The sequence below is a fragment of the Ipomoea triloba genome, chromosome 7 (assembly GCF_003576645.1).
Source record: "Ipomoea triloba cultivar NCNSP0323 chromosome 7, ASM357664v1".
In the NCBI taxonomy this organism is placed as follows: domain Eukaryota; kingdom Viridiplantae; phylum Streptophyta; class Magnoliopsida; order Solanales; family Convolvulaceae; genus Ipomoea; species Ipomoea triloba.
The window spans coordinates 26,818,085-26,839,322 of record NC_044922.1 but is presented as its reverse complement, the minus strand read 5'-3'; the positions used below and the strand labels follow the sequence as shown (position 1 = coordinate 26,839,322).

General features: G+C 35.4%; 3 protein-coding genes across 5 annotated transcripts; all 3 read right to left on the bottom strand.

Moving 5' to 3' along the window:
* Positions 1 to 793: 793 nt before the first annotated feature.
* Positions 794 to 7,051, bottom strand: LOC116025090 (ARF guanine-nucleotide exchange factor GNOM-like). Of its 2 annotated transcripts, none has more exons than XM_031266174.1 (3): positions 6,924 to 7,051; positions 5,278 to 6,111; positions 794 to 4,694 (listed from the first exon to the last, which is right to left on the bottom strand). In XM_031266174.1, exons 2-3 carry the CDS (start codon positions 6,010 to 6,012, stop codon positions 1,053 to 1,055), a joined length of 4,377 nt encoding a protein of 1,458 aa, XP_031122034.1. In that variant the 5' UTR covers positions 6,013 to 6,111; positions 6,924 to 7,051; the 3' UTR covers positions 794 to 1,052. The 2 variants fall into 2 exon arrangements, with proteins under 2 accessions (XP_031122034.1, XP_031122035.1); XM_031266175.1 differs by lacking the exon at positions 6,924 to 7,051 and adding an exon at positions 6,686 to 6,855.
* Positions 7,052 to 7,493: 442 nt separating this feature from the next.
* LOC116025898 (26S proteasome non-ATPase regulatory subunit 11 homolog) lies at positions 7,494 to 10,307 on the bottom strand. 2 transcript variants are annotated; one of them, XM_031267275.1, is made up of 2 exons: positions 10,138 to 10,307; positions 7,494 to 9,090 (listed from the first exon to the last, which is right to left on the bottom strand). In XM_031267275.1, exon 2 carries the CDS (start codon positions 9,064 to 9,066, stop codon positions 7,801 to 7,803), a length of 1,266 nt encoding a protein of 421 aa, XP_031123135.1. In that variant the 5' UTR covers positions 9,067 to 9,090; positions 10,138 to 10,307; the 3' UTR covers positions 7,494 to 7,800. The 2 variants fall into 2 exon arrangements, with proteins under 2 accessions (XP_031123135.1, XP_031123134.1); XM_031267274.1 differs by having other exon boundaries at positions 10,133 to 10,306.
* Positions 10,308 to 13,196: 2,889 nt separating this feature from the next.
* LOC116024432 (protein-tyrosine sulfotransferase-like) lies at positions 13,197 to 16,156 on the bottom strand. Its single transcript, XM_031265325.1, has 11 exons — positions 15,960 to 16,156; positions 15,799 to 15,870; positions 15,251 to 15,542; positions 14,996 to 15,142; positions 14,721 to 14,825; positions 14,491 to 14,623; positions 14,157 to 14,197; positions 13,988 to 14,056; positions 13,782 to 13,901; positions 13,558 to 13,692; positions 13,197 to 13,343 (listed from the first exon to the last, which is right to left on the bottom strand). Exons 1-11 carry the CDS (start codon positions 16,154 to 16,156, stop codon positions 13,197 to 13,199), a joined length of 1,458 nt encoding a protein of 485 aa, XP_031121185.1.
* Positions 16,157 to 21,238: the final 5,082 nt, after the last annotated feature.

The following is a 21,238-nucleotide window of genomic DNA, read 5'->3' as shown; positions in this document are numbered from 1 at the left end:
CGGTTTTTTGAATAACTTTTTGAAAAAAGTATTTTGCATGTAATTGACTATCAAACTAACAGTTTCTGCAATCAGTTAATGATATTCACTAACCAAATTCATTAGCTCAATCAGCAAACAGCTGTCAGCTAGCATCTATTTACCAAACACTCCAATTCAATGTTTATCATTATTTTAGTTGAATTCGTTATACTGAATTTTCTTTGTAAGGTTTTTGTACTACATGTTTGTAATTGTAATTTTTTTAATTTTGAAATTACAAAATTTAGTAAAAATAATAAAAAAGACTCAAAAATATATTATCCATACAAAATTTTTGTCATATATACTAATATATTGGGAGGTGTTTGACAACCGTGTTAAATAGTAGCGGGTATATTATATCAAATAAAGTCATACCCAAAATTATCAAAAGAAAAATTCTTAATATATTATCGATACAAAAAATTTAGTCCAATATTAATATATTATTAATATAATGTAAGTTTCTTTTTTTTTTTTTGGGTGCAATATAATGTAAGTTTCTTCTAGCACATGAAAACTCTAAAAAAAAATGACAAGTTCATGTTTCAAAAACATTTCTTTTAAAATACTCGCGAAAACCTCATAAAACCTTCTAAAATTGCTTTCTTAACTTTGAAAATTTTAGAATTATATTCTAAAAAAACTAGTAAACAAATAATATCTATACATATTTAAAAAAAAAAAACAAAATTATAAAAATAAACACAATTTTTTGTAAAGAAATCCACCTCTGAATTTTTTTTTATAAAAATTAAAAAAAAAAAAAAAAGATATTAATGTCACACTAGAAGTGGTAACTTGGTAACTACAGAAACAAAGGTTACATAGTTATGTACAAAATGGCAGTCTGATACAATATATGTCTATTGCAGCAGGATTGAAAATCCTCAAAAAACAAATCATCATGCAAGCAAGCATTCATCTCTACACTCTTCTTCCAGGACCAAAATGGTCCAGAAACTGTGTCATAACCCCAATCAAGGTAAAAGAATATTAACGAGATAAAGCCGGTTTGTCATCAAATAATGTTATTCGTTTACAGTAGAGTCAGTTTCAGTAGAGACAGGACTTCGAGCTGGTTCACCTTGGATACGCTGTGCTTGCTCTGGATCTTGATCGGGGAAAACTTCGGACTGCAGAGATGGAAGAATGTTGTTCACGTGCAACCATGTCAAATCCCACAGGCTATCTCCCCCGAGAGCACTCCTCTGAACGAGTACTCCACTTGTCTTCATTACGAGTAAAGTGTTCTTCAGGAGCTCAGGTACTAATTCTTGAAGCTTGTCGCTTTTCTTGTTTCTGACTTTCACCTTCATGTACTTGTCCATCCGGTTGAGGACACCCCACCACAGTTTGCAGAAGGTGGTTAATTGAGAGAGCTTGGGGAGTAACTGTAGAAACACCTTATTCAGGAGCTTCAGTGCGAGGACGAGTGTACCTTCCATGTTTCTATAGTCTTTCTGGGAGTGTCCCTGTGAAATTTCGATCAAGTCATCCAAAACTGTGAAGACAACCATATCGAAGCATTGCAACCACAAACCGTGTGGGAGGTACATATCATCAACTCCCGTCAAGCACTTCTGAAGTGACAGAAGAGCATGGTTTCTTACTTCTTCCCTTTGGTCCAGACAAACTTTTCTCAGCCCCTGTACAAGCCTCAGCCACATCTCCCCGATATCTTGAGACAATTTTAGAGCTTCTGTCTCTGCCATAGCTTCTCTAGTATCTTTCGACCATGATGTCAAACAAGAAACGGAACTTGCCATGAGATCCACAGCACTAACAGATCTATCAGCCTGTCCAACACGAGATTCTGCAAATTGTTTTGCTGCATCAATGCAAAGGACATAATTAGCTGGTGACAAATGTGCTCCATCAGACATGATGAATAGTAGGGCATTAAATCCCACTTCAGATGCTTCTAGATGTCTAGCTGTGATAGAAAGCAAAGATGCTATTGTGCGCCAACCAGTCTGAGAACGAATGTGAGTGGCATTTGCTTTAACCAAACGACTGACTTCTTGAGTAATTTGTTCACAATATGCATCAGCAACACGGGCATCAAGCTTGAGAACCAGTTGAAGTGATCTCAAAAGTTCATCAGCCAAGTTCTCTTTGTAGGGGAGCAACCTCTGGCAGATACGAAGGAGCCCAAAAACAGCCTTTTCAACTAGAGCACAAGGCATTACAGTTGAATGAACAATATTAGCAATATGATCATAAACTCCTTGCCAAAGAAGACCAATTCTATCCCGATTGTTCAAGGTAATCGCAATCAGCAACTCCAAGCAGAATACCGCAGTGTCTTCATCTTCAGGAGAACTACTGCCCTTTTGAGGTCTCCCTGCAGCCCATATAAGTGCCCGTGCAAGCTGTAATAAAGAATCAGCTAACAGAAATTTGCTTTCAGTAAAGATACTGTCTATGTGACACTTTTGAATTGTCTGAAGTGTGCGTTGATGAGCTGCAAGTTGTTGCTCAGTAGGTTGGGACCTTGGCTCTTCTGTATCTAAAGATAGGAGTTGACTAAATCGACCCATTAGCCCAGAAGATCTTTTAGGTGTGCCTATAGACTGTATATGCGCAGAAGATAATGAATTTGTGAGAGGCTTCCCATGTCCAGGTTCAGATGATATCTCAGAGTCATCAGCTGCATCACTTGCCACACGAGCAGGTAGAAGGCCAAGCTTGTGCAATCTCAAGATGCAATCCAAAATGTTTCTCCAGCCAGTGCGGATAAAGTCACCATATTTGTTTACAATAGTGAAAACTGTAACAGTTGCCATCCTTGCTTTTGCATCATCACCAAAAGCTAGAACAGGCTCTTCAACAGCTGAAGGATTCAAAAGGGTTGTGAACTTACAGAGTGATACCACCAAATCATCCAAAACATCTTCAAGATGATGGCAAGCAGATATCTTTGCAACAGCTAAGAATCCATCAATACATGTCTGGTAAACATCTTCATGTTCAGCATGATCAAACACCACTGAGATGGCAGCAATAGTTGGACCAGACATTATGGCAAACATATCATGGTCGAGGTATGCTCTGGAATCACACACTATATATGGAGAAGTTTTCTTAGATTTACTCATCAAATCAATCCAACGGCTGGGTGTCATTTCTGCAAAACCAGCACCTTGTTCTGGTGTTGTGCGGATCTCATTGCTGCAGATTGAATGATAGAGTTCCGTCAAAAACTCACGAGGGAGGTCATTGCCTCCATTTATGTGTCTATTATTTCGAATGAAATCCTCTTCTGTCATCTTCTTCTTCACCTGTACATTATGCTGGTCAGTGTTAAGCATTATCAGGGAATAGGACAATAATAGAGCAGCATCTTTATTAGCTAAAATCTGTGGTGATTGCTCATAGTATCTTTCTGAAAAAGCCTCAAGCACTCTCTGTATCTTTTGGGATTCTCCAGGCAATCGGAAAGTCTCCAAAAACAAACGTAAAGCAGTATCTAAGTTCATGTCTTGAAAATCAAATGTTCCAGCAAACTCCTGAAGAACCTGAACACAAAATTCATCGTGGTTTCCAAGAAAATCTCCAACAAGGTTCTTGTCTAGCCCTGCAGTAAACCTAAAAAAGCAAGCCACACTTTGTGGATCAAGTGTTTCAGGCAACAGGTGTGTTCCTTGGAGAAATTCTAACCCTTTCTTTGGATCTCGATTAAAGTGATCAGCTCCAATCATTAATCTCCTTTTGATATACTTCCCCCTCCGTACAAATGGTACCCAATGATCAGGATCACTATAGTTCTCACATTTTACCATGCAGAACGGAGTATACTCATCAAGATTTATTAGATGTGGTTCTGAATTATATGATCCATTGCTTATCCTCTCAGCCATTCCCTGAATTACAGCAATCAATCCATCTAAAGCAAGAATGTGCATGGCAGACAAAGGAGAATTCACAGGAAAAGCACTTTTTGACAGTAGATTAGCAAGTTCTTCAAAAACATTTCCACAAGTTATATCACAATCCAAATTTGCATACATCTCTACCATAAATGTTTTCTGTCTACAAAAGTCGACAAGAGCCTCCATTGCAACCTCCTGCTGCTGGTATGAAGCCCCATAACGACTTTGTGCAAGCCTCAATACCACACAAGAAAAGAAAGCCTCAAGCTGCAGTTTCAGTTCAGTACGCAAATGCTGATAGAGATTTAGAACAATGCTACAGACCATTGAAAGAATCAACGGACTCATTGACAGGCCAAATTGCATGAGATTACGGAATAGTTCATCCTGTACCAAACTCAATAATCTAGGATGATTCCGAATCGCCGTACCACCTAGTTCAATTGCTGAGTTGATCAAACCTAGAGCAAATAGAGGGACGTCTTCATCAAATGCTATAGTGTTTGCTCTAGGGCCCATTCCCTTATGTTCAACAACATTCAGCAACGAGCACAGGAAATGAAATATCTCAACCATACAAGGGACCCCATATGGCTCAGTCATTAGATGTAAATCATAAGGAACAGTATCCTTCCCATAATCACTCATGACCATGCTGTCATCCATTGCAGCACTGTGCAAGCCTGTGGATCCAGAAGAAGCAAAACCTCCTGAAGGTGGTTGGCTATCATATTCAGAAGAACCTGTACCATTCTCTGACTTACTACTGAAACCGTAATCACCATCTAGGCCAGAAACCTACAGTAGAAGAACAACAAAACACAAAAACAAAAGGAGTACTCAGTAACAAGTAAAGGAAGATCAATTCACAGATTATGCACTCAAATCTCCATCCACATCATTAAAAGTGTGTCGCCTATCAACCACATAGGTTTGCACTTTGCTACTGTGGACTCACATGCTTTGACATTCTTGCATCAAATTTGAATGTCTTGCTAGCACTTCATACTAGCACTAACTTCAATTCCAGATCCCATCACCCCTCAAAAAAAGTAAAAAGAGCAAGAGTTTCTGTGCAGCAAATTGGGTCATTTTAAAAGGAACTTCACAATATTTGTACAAGTAATGCTTCCTCTCTAATCATTTTGTTCAGTGTATCAAGGTAATCCTAGAAACTATTCAAAAGCCATTGAGTTATTTCCTTCTTAAACTCTTTGTTTACCACTCATTGCCTTGCCACAAGGATAGAGGGTCAATTTGGCAATTTTTACTTAGCACCTGTTATTTCCTCCACACACACACACCAAAAATACCAAAAGTGAAGGAAATTCCAGGAAATCAAAACTTCAAATAGAGAACAAGAAACAAAAATTCTCTGTACCTCATGTTTTGTAGAACTGCCCCGTTTAACTAATGAGCATTGTGTTTTGTCAACTTCTGGAAGGTGAGAGAAGATACACCTCACAAGTTCATGCATGGTGTGCCGTGCTATCCGTTGCAAGAGCTCACCTTTCGTTCCAGCTTGATGAACTACTCGAAAGCAGGTATTGACAATGGTGCAAACATGTTGATTACTCAAGACAACCGAGACTTTGCTTCTCATGCAAGCCAAAAGGACTTGAAGTATTTTCATGAGTACAACTTCTTCTGATGCAGGATCAGTAACCTCAAATCTGCAGCTAGTCACAGCATCGACAACCAAGTGCATAGCATCTTCAACATTGGTGGTGTTCAGATCAATTACATCAAGAGTCAAAATGTTGTAGACAGATGACAAGGCAACACCGGTGATTGGTGCCCCAGTTTCATCAGATCGAATAACTTCTAGAAATGGTTGAAGATACAATGCTGGGTTAATAGTTTGCCATTGATGTTGCCATGAAAATATCTGCTTTTGCAGTGTCTTCAGGGACTGGATTGAGGAGTGTTCTAGCTGGTCATCCCCTGACACAAATCGACCACCCCACCTCATATTCCTTCTCATCACTGCCAACACAGCACTTACCTCTGAATTTATCATGCATGCTAAAGCATTTTTACTGGAGGAGGTAGCCTCACAATCTTCTGGTTCCTCTTCAATTGCTTTGATGTTAGATTGTAGTCTTAATCGCCCCATTTTGAAACAAGTGGCACTGTACCAAAAGACTTCAAAGAGTGCCGAGGACAATTTAACAGATAGACCACTGAAAGTGAATCAAAGCATCGCCCCCTTGCTCTAGAAAACACACTAGTATAAGTAAATGGTTCATTGTCATTGTGAAATAGCAGAAAACATGAACATGTCCATAAACAGTTGGCTCTAAGAACAGTGTTATTCATGAAAAATTCCTAATACAGCCCAAATATTCAAGAAATACTGCACTAAACTAAGCTCAAAATGATATAAGAATAAAAAGTTAATGGATTAAATCACAGAAAAAGAAGATAAGTTGAGAGATTTCATATTTCAAAGCCAAACCAATGAATGTCCCAACTACAAGTATCAAAATTCATTGTTTGCTGAAAAGTGCAATTCATTTTGTGTATTAATTAATTAAGCCTTAATTAAATGTCTAATCAAATTCACATTTGTTCTATATATAAAATAAATAAATAAAAGAATTCTTTACTCACTTACAAACCCTACAATAGAACTGCAAAAAAAGTTCAATCCATTTCTGCAAGTATTGAGAGATTAAGGTTTCCTAGCTCTAAGAATATATAACAACTTCCTAACACTCACGATTGGGTAATTAAAGTACAATTAGCTAGAATTTGAAATGCACAACATAATTACCACCAGATCTTACCAAAAACACAAATTGATCTTGAAGTATCATAATGCACTTAAAATTTCCAGGATTTCCGCTGCTCATCAACACAACTCTGAGCGTTCAAATCTCAATAAAAAACTCTAACCGACACTAACTATTGACTTCAATCACTTAATAGCCACAGATGCAATCGATTCCAGACAATGAGACACTCCAAAACCAACTTCACCAATTGATCAATATAGACATACGGTACGGGTAAGAGATTTGATACCTTGTATAGGGACAGTTCCTGAGCTTCTTCACTAGGATCTCGCCGGCGAGTGGGGTCATCGTCCACAACTTGGTGCTAGAAACGTTAATACTGAGACTCCGATAAGTTAGTGAGAGAGAGAGAGAGAGAATATTACATAGGGTTTTTGTCTTTCTTTTTTCGTCTTTAGTCAAATACTATGCAGGTGCATGAAATTACCATTATACCCTCAAAAATCACACCAAAAGGGTAGGATGGTATGTTATGACTTATGAGTAACTTTTGGTACATGGAAAATAAACAACAAAAGTTTGCATGGACTATTAAGATGATGGTAGATTAAAGATTAGGTCTAATAGCGACAGTATGAGAGTTTCATCTAATGTGGATGTGGTGAAAGATTAAGTCTAGATAGAGTCTAAAAGCGACAGTATGAGATTTCATCCAATGTGGTAGGATCATCCAAAGTGATGAGGACATTTTTCCGTTTTATGGCCACTAAATCTTGAAGTTACGATTGAAAAGTAAATTGTAAAATTTGGCATCGTTCCTAAATGGATCGAAAGTATCACTTTGTTAGGCATTAAACTATAAAGTATAAAGTATAGTAGAATACATTGCAAAATGGATGTAGTTAGGCATTAGTAGATGTTTAAGAGGTATTGAGCTTGAACCATTTAGGATTCAACAATAGTCAAACTAGGAACTAAATGTGACTAAAAATGATTAACAAACCATATTCTACTTTAAAACTTGATTAAGGTTGAACTAAGAACATCTTCATGACTTCAATGCCCCAAATCCTTGTCCTAAGGGTAAGGAAACCCCTTCAAAACAAGAATTTGAAATATAGGTCTGTTCGAGTTGGGGTCAATTTAGACAGTATGCAATCTAGAACTCAAGCCATTATTTTGGCAGATCTTACAAACAGACTGTCAACAACCTTCCCCATATTTGAAATGGTTTCCAATGTTGCAGGATATATGGCATCTGTCTTTGGATCATCAAAGATTACGAGGCACCCGGCACCTTGGTCGAGAGTTCCAGCAAACTTCTTATCCAAAATCATCTGAGATAGCTTCTTTTCAACGTGGTCAGCAGGCAACTCGATCAACTCAGCAATGTGAGCAATTTCAACCCGGGAGAAAGGCTCAATCAACCTGCAAAGATTTTGCTCCATCAAAGTGTCGTAGAGGGAAGAGAGATGCCGGTGGACAATCTGATCCTCGTCTAACTGGGCCTTGAAATTTCGAAGAGCAACCTCAAAGAGCTTCAAGGAGCGTTTTGAGTGAGCATCGGCAACAGCCTTCATAGCATCAAGTTCTGGGCCTTGATATTGTAATCCGACCTTGGGTGACGATATAATGCTTGCAACATCATCGGCCTGGCTCACCATGATCTTGCAAAGCAACATGTACTTGAGGCTGTAAATGGCCTGGGGATCTTCGAGGGCATTGAATGCTTCGAATGCTTCATAGAAATAGCTGTAAGCAGTTTTGTAATCCTTCTCTTCGGCGTGAAGGATACCACTCTGCAGATCGATAGAGCCCTGCTGACCCGGAGGCACATATATAGCATTGGCCGCTGTTCGGGCAGCTGTCAGTGCAGCCTTGGCTTTAGGAAGGTTTCTCAACGAAAAATGAAGCTTGCTCTCTAGTAAGTCAATCTCCACAAGAAGCAGCTTGTCGTCCAATCTTCTCACCTCCTTGATGAGCCCAGTAAGGAGTGTCAACGCCTCAGAATACTCCTTGTTTTCCATCAAAAGAGCAGCAAGTCTCGCCTCAATTCGTTGGCGAAGAAAAGTCCGCTTCTCAGCACGGGTCCACTGCACTATATCTTTGCAAAGGGAAATCTGAAGGTCAGACATACCTGGTATTTTTGCCACCGCATCAACAATTACCCGAACGATTTTAGCTGTTTTTGCCTTAGGGATCAAAGAAAAGAAAGGCCGCAATTGGGTCAGAAGGTTTTTAAGTTCCTCCGCCCGATTCTCTTGTCTCAGCAGGTCAGAGAGATTAGAGATTGCTTGCTCTTTGATCCTTAAAGCCTCAGAAGAAGATGAAGGGTCATTAAGGACGCGGTAAAGAATGGCAATAGCCTCAGATGGAGTTTTGGCCTCAGAAGCTTCACTGAGTGAATTTGTTGTTGCCGGGAGATGAGACATGGTCAAAGCTTTTCAATTTAAGTCCTGCAGTGTCGAGAGAATGTTAGACTCACTCAAATTTGTACAAAGGAACCTTTGATGCTTAATTGCTGAAAAGGATGTAAAAAAATAAAAAATACAGTGAAATGCCACAAACAATCCAATTAGAGAATAGCATTGAACAGTATTCAATCCAAGATGGATCCAAGCTCAAAAGTTCAATCTAGACAACCAAATGGCATTAGATCCAATATCCCAACAAATAAAGCTAAATAAATAAAAATTAAACAACAGGTTTGGAGAAGGAAAATCCAATAAAATTTTCCCTAATTCCCTCTTTGTCCTGAAAATTCTAAGACAGGTTAAACTCCAGCCCCTGCTAAGACAATGTCAAAGAAGTAAATAAATTCTATTAGGCAAGGCAGTCAATATTATTGCTGATCTGATGCTTTTGAGCAACTCTTTTATTTATCTATTTCATCAAGACCAGAATGCCATTGCCAATCCAATCATCATGGCTGTACACTTAGCTTTATGTTATTATATTGTGTCCAAAGTTGGTATGCACGAACAGATAAAGTCAGAAAATAAGATTAATGGAAACCAAAGCAGCAGGTAGACACCAAAATAAACACGAAGAAAGCAAGTTTGGCTAGCCAAACATAAAGGAACAATAGCATACACCGCTTTATCACAGACTAGGAAACACTCAAACACTACACTGATATCACAACACCTTATGCACATGGAACATAGAAATTCTCATATAAATTTCGAAACAAGTCAAGTCAAATTTCATGAATCAGCTTTTAAGGATTCCATTGATAGTGTTGAATGAGATTCCAGTGGTCGAGTACTTCAGAGTAAAGTATACCTCTGAGACTAGGGAGCACACCACTTACTGAAACACAATTGGGAATCTCAAATCCTACAAGTTTTCTTTACAGTAACTCGAAATTTCCAAGTATACCGAGATGATACACAATTCATTCCCAAAATATATTAAGGAAATAGCAAAAGACACCGAAAATTCAAAATATGCGATATTGGAAAATTGACCGCCAAAGCAGAAGAACAGGAGACTTACGCGACCTCGGAACAACAACGCGACTTGAGAAGGGAAGATGGGAAGCAAAGTTACTTGTGCGGCTCAATTTGAGATCCGAGGGAGAGAAAGGAGAGTCATACAGGATCGAAGGCTAGGGTTTCATTTCTGGTATGAGACATTGAGACATAGGGATGTCGGGACTCTTTGGGTTTATTTGAAATTATTGGAAACCTCGGGGGTTTTTTTTTTCGAAAACGGAAACCTCGGGGTTAGAGTACAATAACCTCTGCATTAATTTATGTCGCACCAAATAGAGATGGGTCCAAATGGCAATTTTAATCGCAAATTATGTAAGGTGTAAGGTGGACCTGGGTCCAAAACTACGTTTTTTTTTGTTTTTTTTTTAAAAATATATTACTGAATATAGAGTTGTCCAAAAATGTGTGAATGTAGAGGTTTCAAAGTGTAGAGTGTAAAAATCGTGAATGTAGACTTATGATTGTGTGAATGTAGAGTTACCCAGAAATGTGTGAATGTGGAGGTTTTAAATTGTGAATACGGAGTATAGAAATCGTGAATGTAGAGTTATGCATGTGTGAATATGTAATAGAGTTAAGAAGTTCTAGCAACTTGTAGCCCTTGTAATGTGTGAATGTGGAGTTCTCAAGTTGTATATGACCTGTGAATATAGAGTTTTGAATGCGTGAATGCATAACAGTGGTAATATAGTTACTAAACATATAATCTTGTAATGTGTGAATGTGGAGTTTACAAATTGTGAATGTAGAGTATAGTGTATATGAATGTAGAGTTTGTGTTCCACATTTCAAGTCAATATGTTTAGTAAAAAAAAAAAAACACGGCGTCGTTTTTGGACCCAGGTCCACCTAGATGGGCCTAAAGCATAACTATTGCAATTTTAATGGCATTTAAGTATGTTTGGGCCTAAAGCCCAATAGTATAAGTATTTTGCAGACTTGTGACTGGCACAGTCTTTCCCGGATCATTATTCCACCACATTAAAGGCCATTTCATCATTAATTATCTAAATTTAGTTATTTTCTCCTTTCTGGAAGCTATATTCCCCGTCATGGAAAACAATCTCTTTAGATTTCATGATTGTAGAAGCTTTTCTTTCAGGAATGTCGTACACCCTAACCACACGGAGACGTAGAGCACTCCTAGTGTTTATTGGCGAGATATCGTTGGCAAGAACGTACATGGTGACTGAATGGGTGATTGAATGAGACTCTTTAGTTTGAAAAGTTTAAATTATGGTAGTGTTTAACATGAATAGAATGTAATGTATATATCTACTATACTAATAAGAGCCAAAGAGAGTTAAGCCTAAAATGAGTAGAAAAAATGGCGGTCAAATTATTTAATCAAATGGATGGTTCAGATGAATTATTTAATCAAATAGATGGTTAAGATAATTCAGATTAATATTATTAATAGAGATTACCTAATTTAACATTACTTTAATGATTGTCTGTTAAGTTTTCCGTTAAATATTTTCTTCTCCGTTAATATTCCATTAACTTTTAACTTACCCATCAATTTCTATAAGAAAGGTTTTAGGTTCGAACCCCATCTCAATTAAATTTGACATAATTAAGTTTCGCACTCTATTTTACTCTTATTAAATTAAATAAATTAGTTGTTACAACAAAAAATGATACATATGTATTTCTTTAACTTAGAATTATGTGTCTACAATACCTTTATTTGAAAAAATTATTCATTAAATTATCTATGTCTCTTAAACCATCTGGTGGGACCGACTCGACCGAGGATGTTGGGATGTTAATTTGGTCTGTCCGTTTAATTTCGGGTTAGTCTTATTAGGGGTTGGATTTATCGGTTCGGATTTTTTTTTTTTTTTAATTCTTGGTCCTAATCATAAAATATTGGATGAGCTTAATTAAAATTTTGACATTTTTAAATTGATATTCTAATATTTTTATACTAATAAATATAAACTTATACATCATTTAATCTATCTAAACCTCCATTATCAAATTCTAACTAAAAATAATTAATATATTTACACTATAATATAATAAATTTAATAAGTTTTTATTTTCATTAAAAAATATTTTATTTGGTAATAAATTTGTGAATATATTTATTAAAATTTTATTTACAAATTTAATAAAAAAAACAATACTAAATATGTGCTTACATATAAACTACATGCATATTTTGTTCCAGATCATTTGTGAAAAGAAAAAAAAAAGAATAGTCTTTAAGTGACTCGAGTTATTGGACTAGTACACTACATTTCAAACTAGCTCGTTCGGGCCATCGAACTTATTGAACTTTTTTATTGAGTGAAAATTTTCTATCCTAATTTTAAAAGTTTTCAATCTTATCAAAACAACTCATCAGTTTTGAGCTAAAATTGACACCCTTAAAGAAGGTGTTGGTAAGATTTAAACTTGTAACATTGTGATAGGAGAATCATCATATACTCCGACATCAACCCTTTTTGGGGTCATGTTTTGATACTTTTGGTTGTATGAGTTTGAAATCCACTTTTATAATTATAGTCAAGTTGATCGAATAGTTAATTACTTGATAACCACAAGGTTCGAAGTTTGACTTTTCGTGGGAATTGTCTATACTATTGGTATTCTTAACTCTTGGTTTGAGTTGGTCAACGAGTTAAATAACCCAAGCTGATTTACCTGCTTGTGATGACTAGGGTTACAAGGCGGAGTTCACATCTTTGGGTAGTGGACGTGGTGGTTGCCTGGATGTGGACTCTCTCGTTAATCAAAAGATTTTTATTTGAATTCTAATTCTTGAAAATCATAATAGAAATTTCAAGGTCTCCCTCACTTTATATAAAAATAAAAAAAATTAGGGTCAATGGGCCACATAACTTATAGATCAATGGCACCTCTGTAACTCTCCCAAATGGAAGGTCACAAGAAGAATTAGACAATTATACTATTTTGAATGAAACCAACAATAATTCTTATCCACTCAATCAATAAAGTTAAACCAACCTAAACTTTTCAAATACTACTTGTATATCTTCTTTTGGTTTTTGTATATCATCCAAATGCTACTAGAGAGTTGCCATGCATGCATGCATTCATATCTTAGACTTTGATCTTCTCATCATTCTACCATTCACAAACATGAAAATGAAGAGAAGCAGAATGAGAAAGGGCAATGCAAATGGAAGGGGTTTCCAAGAGGCACCATATAATACATTGTTGAGCATTCCATCCACCCTCTCCTGCAACACAATCCCGAAAATTTGAGCAGAACATAGAGAGCTCGTTGAACATATATATAACATATAAAATATAAACGTGTAATTTCACTATCGGGTTAAAATTTTTAGTCAGGACAGAACACATAATTTAATTTGGCATCAGAGGCAGACGAAAGAGCCTGGATGTACTAAAACCAAGAAGTGCAGAAATGGGAAAAAGGGAATTGAAACTTACTCTAACCATCACTCTCTGTGGCCATGGCTGCTTTTGCTGCTCAAACATTTGCTGTGCATATTCATACAGCTGCATATCTAGGCTGTTCAGTGAGCTAATCACCTCGACGATTCTCTTGGGAATCTCACGACGAGCCTGTTAAATTTCAAACCATTATCATCAAACCAAACCGAAGCCATTTACTCCCTGCACAAGTACTACTACTTCTCCATCAGACATTTTACCTCCTGTGTGAAATTTACTGGACGAACGAATTTCATAGAGCCCTCGCGCTTCTGTTCTTGAGCTGTCAGTAACCTTTTGATGCACATTTCGTATGATTCAACGAGTTTTGCAGTCGTACTCTGCAGTTTTATAAACACACAGTCGCGTTAGCATAACGCCAAAACAAAGTATTGTGTGTGTTAAGTTTGCAGCATTTTCTGCTCACATTTCCATTCCCTGCTTCAATTCTTTCTGCCCATGTAACTTCCCATGAATTTCTGATTCTTCTGTCTCTCTGAAATTTAGAATTCCATTGACAACTTAGCTTCATGTATGTTCAGCAAAAGGATTCAAGAAATTAATCAAAGATGACACCATTTCTATATATTTTCTACCTCTCTCAAAGAAACAGATTGTCTGGATGAATAGTTCTGTTCTGTGGAACAAACACACATGATATTATCATGAAAACCATAATCAGAAAATGTTGAGATTAACGAGAATAATAAACGATAACAATGGCAGAAATTAAAGTAGAGAAAACTAAGATTTATGTGGTTCAGCAATGTGCCTGCCTACACAAGAGAGAAACAGTGTGACAATGATAAAACATCCAGGATTACAAACCCTAAACATGTACGCGTACAAAATTACCTTGTACATATGAGACATACACAACAAGAAAGTACGTTTTTGTTTTTTAAGGTAAGAGTAGAAGAGATGGCTGACCAGAAATATTGGCAGCTGCATTGCTAATAGCCAACTTGGAAAGCACTTGATCAACAACCACATTGGCAAACAAAGAAGCTGATTCTTGGTGCTTATCAGTCAGCCCAACATACAACATACCATCCAGCCTCCTCTGCAACATTTAGGACAAAAAAAATCACATCATATGAACAAGATTCATCATATTTTTCGTGATCGCGGGTATCTTTCTGGACCCTTTCTTGAATTACCTTCGCGACTTCAAGCACGTATTCACCAAGAATCTGATACTTGAGAACACAGCGACGCACTGGATGTGACTCGTCTGTGTACGAGTTGTTTGTGAGTCCCGCAACCTATTAAACAGAAGCTATCAGGCAGAAACAACAACCTTCTTGTCATACTAACAGGTACTGAGATTTTATAGTTTATTACCTAACTTAAGCCTCTAACAACACAACCAAACCCGAAAACTTTCCAGGCTTCCAAGCCTGATCGTTAGTCCAAATAAAGTGCAGTCTAGTACCTGAAATGTGGCTCCATTGTGAACAAGGTCTAAGACAATAGGGTCGTTGATAAACTCGTGCAAAGGCATCACCATTTCCTCGACATTGTATGGATTATTGGCTCCGATAACAGCTCCACTTTCGCCCTTGAGCATTCTAACATCCTTCTGAAGCCATGAAACGCGTACCATTAGTCATTCTTTGAAAGAAAAAAGAATTTGAAAGAAAAAAGAAAGATACTGTGACTATTTTATGGCAGGGTAAGCGAAACATACACGAGAAAACAGATCTTTTGTCATCCATGGAACCAAATACTTCCATGGCCAGATGTCTAGAGTGCTTCCTCCAAATTTTTCCGCACTGGGAATCTGCTTCATAGTTTTAGTGGCATATGCTAAGTTATTGTTGAACAGAAACCTGGCTGCTACCTCCACAGAAAACTCATAGGAACTGAGAACTCGATCGACTGGATTCCTGATAATTGTCACCACAGAAGTTTGGTCCTTAGGCAGCTTGGACATCAAGCTATAGTCGTCGTGAGTAACAGACAAATTGCAGTGAGGGTTTCTGCACAAACGAAGGGGATAAAAGTTTTCAGATATATAATCAGCTAAGAGTAAACAACTAATTTACCAAACACCGTTCTATAACCAGCTAATACTATCATCTGGTAAAAACAGCTAACAAAATAAGCTATCAGCTATCAGTTAATTGCCAAACACTCTTATTATGCAAGCAAATCATTTCACTCTGAGATGATAAAAGTGGTGCATAGAATTTGAGCAAAAGGAGCGAATCTTGGAAAAACATCAAAACCAGTTACCTTGTATTGAACCTTATTCTATCATAGGAAGCAGGGCACTTCGCGGATTCAGTGTAAAGTTGTTCCAAGAAACTGCAAATGGGGAGACATAAACATCAGCACTGATGAAAAAGAAGAATAAGGTGGCCTGTGAGTTAATAAAGGTGATGAAGAAATATTACCAGTGAAAATAATTCTTTCCTCCTGTCCTGGGGACATGAAGGAAAAACAAGAAGTCCTTTAGCACTTGTTGATCCTCAAAGTTTTCTGATTCCTGGGAAGAAGAAGAAGCCCAGTTCTTGACTGTGTTTTCGCACTGCTCGAAATCATCTTGGGCATCAGATGCATATGATGTTGCAGAAACTGAGGAACACACCATTAACCTCTTTAGTGCTGTTAAGAGTCTCACATTGATAAAATAAGAAAGATAATATGCCTTTATAAGGTTATGGATTAGACTAGCTAATTGGTTGAATTTAATCTTTTAGTGTGATTTGGTCATGTACATTATAGCCCAGTTGAGCAATAACATTGCGAGTCTTCTATAAGATTGAGCCACATAGAATGTTTATGAATGATTTTAAAACTATCAAATTTAGTCATTAGCATTAAGGTTATATCAATTAACACTCTCGTTAAGGTCTCTCAATTATTGTGGTTCGTTAAATTAAGTCCTTAACTACAAAACTAACCCAATAACACCTAACAGTTTGTAGTCCTTGGAAAATAGTCTCACAAATTAGGCATCAATTAGTTGATCTTTGACAAAGATTAAAGTTCAAGGCTAGTAGACAAAATATTCTCCTTGTGGTCGTCTCTATTCAACAATGAACTTAATTTATTGCTCTACCTACTAGCCTCAAATTAAACTTCAGTCTTTGTTTGCGTAAGCTTCAATTTGTGAGAGATCATATCAATCAATTGTTACGTTGTTGGGTTTGCGAGACTATTTTCCAAGGAGTTTAAACTCTCTCATTTAATTTGTAATTATTGGATCACTTTTGAAGTTGATGATAGCTTAATTGGGTAAAAGAATAATAATCAAGGAATTTTAGTTAGTGTTAATTGACATGAAAAGACGCAGCGTTTTTGATTTTTTTAGAATGCAATTGACTCTATTAGAGTGTAGTATCTGTTCATACATACTTTCTCAACCTACTGAAGCACAACGAGCCAATGCCCCACTAGGGATTGAATCTGTGACCTCTCACTTGGGAGGACCACAGCTATACCGCTTGACCACAAGGCCTTTGACAAAAAAAGAAAAGAGGCAGCGTTAGGTAGTGAAAAGACAATGGCCCTGTTGGGCAAATATTTAGCTTATCACTCAATTTTGACATATTTAACCATTATTAGTTGTTTGGTTTGGTTAAAAAATCAATATAAATGTTTGGTTAATAAACTTTTTGTAACTTTAAAATATTAAATTTCAAAAAGATACTCAAAACAACCTTTTCAATTAGCCTTTTGAAAAAAGAAATTATACCAAACAACTATCAGTTAACAACTAATTTACCAAACACTTTTCAACAATCAGCTCATATTATCAATTAATTATTACCTTCTAACCTAATCAGCTAACGGTCATTTACCAAACATAGCCTATATAATAACATAGATTTAGACAATAAATTATGAGTTTATTATCGAAATAGTCCCTCGACTATTGCGAAATTACCAATTTCGTCATCGACAATTTTTTCTTGCCCAATTAAGTCATCGAGTTTGAAAATTTTAACCAATTTGGTCCTCCGTTTATTTTGGTGTTAAACATCCGTTAAAGTTGGGACCAAATTGATACTTTTGCTATAATCAAGGAACCATTTTGGTAATTAATTTTTGACTGAAATGGTCCCTTGACTATAGTGAAATTACCAATTTGGTCCTGATTTAACGGATATCAAATGGTAAAAATAAATGAAGGACCAAAATGGTTAAATTTTTTAATGTTGAGAACTTAATTGGGCAAGAAAAATTGTTGATGACCAAATTGATAATTTCATAATAGTTGAGGGACTATTTCGGTAATAAACTCACAAATTATTGATCAGAGTTCTAATGAAAGAAAGTTACTTGGTAACTTTTCAATAGTTGGAGGATATAATTGAGTCATTCTTGAAATTGAGAATGGTAATGAATAAACCAGCCACATGCATATAATACCCAATATGAACCTTAATAGAGAGGTTTTACATTTTATAACTCGTAACAATTGAGAGATCAAGAATGTGATTTCACTCTCAATCTCTTATATTAAGCTATTGAATAAAATTTATATATATAAAAAAATTGAACTTAAAAAAAAAAAAACCAAAGAAACAACTAATGCAAGAACAATAAGAAATTACATACCAGACACCAAAAGCAGCATGATAACGACCACCTTCCGACAATGAATCATCTTCCCCGTTTCCATGCACCTAACGTCAACCAAATTCTCTGAACTAGCTAGCTAGCTCAAAAATTCCAGGAAATTAAGGATAGCTAATATCTTACGTAGCCACCGCCGTCGACCAAAGGCCAGTCAGGCGCCGCAGGATTTTCCCAGGTCTGATCTTCTTTTGTTCAAACCGAAAAAAATGGAGCTGGGGGGGAGAAAAATCTAACAAGGGTATCAGGAAATTACGAGAAAGATATTTACAGGCCTGGTTCCATTTTTTTTTTAAAACACAGGCCAGGTTCCATTAATACAACAAGCGTTATGTGATCATATTACTAGAGATTAATTTAACTGCTTTCTCACTAATGCACTCCAGTTTTAACTTCAATTGCCCTGCAATCATTTGCCATAAATACCATTTCTCCAGCACCTAAACTTCTGCATGGAACTGGCCGGAAAAAAAGATTATTGTCCTGGCGTTTTGATTAAAATTAAATGGCAGATCTCATAAATGTAATTTGTATGATCAATGAAAAGCATTAATTAAATAGTTTTTTTTCTTAGTGAGAGTAAAATTGGTTGAGGGTGTGCACGGGTAATTTCTTTTAATGAAAAGAAATGACACTCGTTCCACGTAATTAACTATATTTGTATAATACATTCAATTTCATTTTATATATACATTGCAATTTCATTTCACCACAATTACAGCTTTATTCGACATTATACATACAATAGTCTTATGTTTTACATAATATTTTTCTCTATTTTTATAAATTTCTATTATGAGTTGAACAATATTAATTGACATTATTGCTTACGCATGTATATATAGCATTTGTTTTATTAGTAAATGTATAGGATTTGCTTGATACAATACATGAGATTTGATTATATAAAATATTTTAAGATTAGACATAATTACTTGAATATTCTATAGAAAAAATACTTCCTAATCACAAGAAAGATTGAAGGGTTTGGCGAGAGAATATTAATCTTGATTTTGTATCTTTACTCGTATAAATTTTTTGTCATCATTATTTTGGTATTTAAAAAAATTTGTTAAAAGTTTTCTAATTTTTTTTTAGAATGAAAATTTTCTAATTTTATTTCATGGTTTGTGATACTATCAATTTTTAGTATTATTAAATTTAAATTTTAGTTTTTCCATATAGGGCACTTTTTTTTTTTAGTTTCACCCGGGCCTATAAAATGTTTAAACAGCCTTGGACAAAACTCAAGTAGTTCCATTATTCATACTTGAAAGTCGAAACTAAAACTATCCCAAATATAAGTTTTTGAGAAAGTACGGCTTATGCGTAGGGGAGAGGATGAGGAGAGAAAAAAATCTCTTTGCAAAACATTGATTTTTATCAGAATTGTGGAACCCACAGAAAAAAAAAAAAGTTTTTGTGCTATGGTCGCTGAAGCGCAACACAAAGCCCAATCAAGCGTGTGCAACATATTAATGATGCTTTTCCCCTTCTTCTTTTTTTTTTTTTTTTTTTTTGGTTTTCAGCTTTGTTTTGCTTTTTTCTTTTCTTTTTATTTTCTCTCTCATTTCCTCTTTTCTAATCATACGACATACAAAAATTCCTTAAAATTTACAACTATTAAAAATACTGATCTCTATTAAATAGGAAGAAGCACGTGTCATTTCGTCTGCGTCCCATCAATTTGGATCCTTTTCTTTGGATTAATTTGTTGCCACCCAAAAACAGGACATGCGGAGCCACTAATTTCGCCTGTATAAAAGCACGTTTTTTGCCCAATTGATATAGTATACAAGTATAGTATTTGCCAGTTGCCATGAATAGTAAGGCTGTTTATATTAGTTAGGTTCATGTAAGAACACACGTTTCATTTAAAATTGTAAATTAATCCCATACATCTATTTGAGAATCAAAAGTTAAAAATTAAAGAAAATCAAAAAAAAAAATATGTAATGGAATTTTCATAATTACAAATGTACATTTGAAAAGATTATAATTACAAATGTATATTTGAAAAGATTTGCTAGTGTATTCACGAATAACTAATAGTGTATACATGTAAGTTTATTCATGGGTTTATTAAGGGTTGAAAATTATAAATTTTGATTGCATTAGAAATTATCCATAAATGTACTATCAAGTGTTCTCAAAATACACCATTGTAATTATATTATAATTTCTCATTCTTTATCAATCAAGATTAACGAGTGAGATTAATTCACACTTTTTTCATGAGACATGTAATCTTTTTGTTTTCTTCAACCATTCGCAATAATAAATGGTGAAGCGCCCACCCCCCCCCCCCCCCCCCCCCCCCACACCCAACATTTGGGGAATTTTAGAATGCTAGATCTGTCAAAAGATTATGACAAAAAATTATTATTATCATATGTCACCTCGCACGATGCACGGATTATAGAGTATAATATTTTTGATAATAATGATGGATTTATCAATGTTAGAATTAAACAGTAACGGGGTTATAACACGTAATAATAAGCGTAATTTTGTCTAACAATAATATAGTAGAGACAATTTTATCCAATAAAATTAAAGTGTATAACATTTAAAGTAAAATGCATACATTTATTAATATATAAAAGACGGACATAAAATTATGAATATAACTTGGATTAAAACTTATTATATATATATATATATATATATACACACACACACATGTTATAAGTGTATGGTGTTCTTTGGAATGTGGCCTGGGGTTGAAAGGGATGGGGGCAAATGGGCAATATGATTAGTGTGAAACTTAGGGTTCTCAACTTATTATTTTTGTCATTGTTAGGACCCAACATATCTACTTTGGACCCACTAATGTTTATAAATTAAAATATTATAGTAATATTATATGGATTCAAAGAGTACAATTGTACAAATATTTTCTTACCTAATATTTGGTTCAATAATTAGAATAAAATGGTTGGTAACTATAATGAGTTTAAGTGGAAAAAAAAAAACTATTTGTTTATTAGTAATAAATATGAATTGAAATTATATATATATATATATATATATATATATATATATATATATATATATATATATATATATATATATATATATATATATATAT

What these genes read in the sequence shown, in the direction of transcription:
- LOC116025898 (XM_031267275.1), bottom strand. Translation starts at nt 9,066, where the DNA reads ATGTCTCATCTCCCGGCAACAACAAATTCACTCAGTGAAGCTTCTGAG.
- LOC116024432 (XM_031265325.1), bottom strand. Translation starts at nt 16,156, where the DNA reads ATGGTGTGTTCCTCAGTTTCTGCAACATCATATGCATCTGATGCCCAA. An exon ending in AGAATAAGGTTCAATACAAG is followed by an intron (nt 15,543 to 15,798) that starts GTAACTGGTTTT and finishes TCGTTTGTGCAG; the next exon opens with AAACCCTCACTGCAATTTGT. An exon ending in TTGAAGCAGGGAATGGAAAT is followed by an intron (nt 13,902 to 13,987) that starts GTGAGCAGAAAA and finishes ATAAAACTGCAG; the next exon opens with AGTACGACTGCAAAACTCGT.
- LOC116025090 (XM_031266174.1), bottom strand. Translation starts at nt 6,012, where the DNA reads ATGGGGCGATTAAGACTACAATCTAACATCAAAGCAATTGAAGAGGAA. An exon ending in GCAGTTCTACAAAACATGAG is followed by an intron (nt 4,695 to 5,277) that starts GTACAGAGAATT and finishes CTTCTACTGTAG; the next exon opens with GTTTCTGGCCTAGATGGTGA.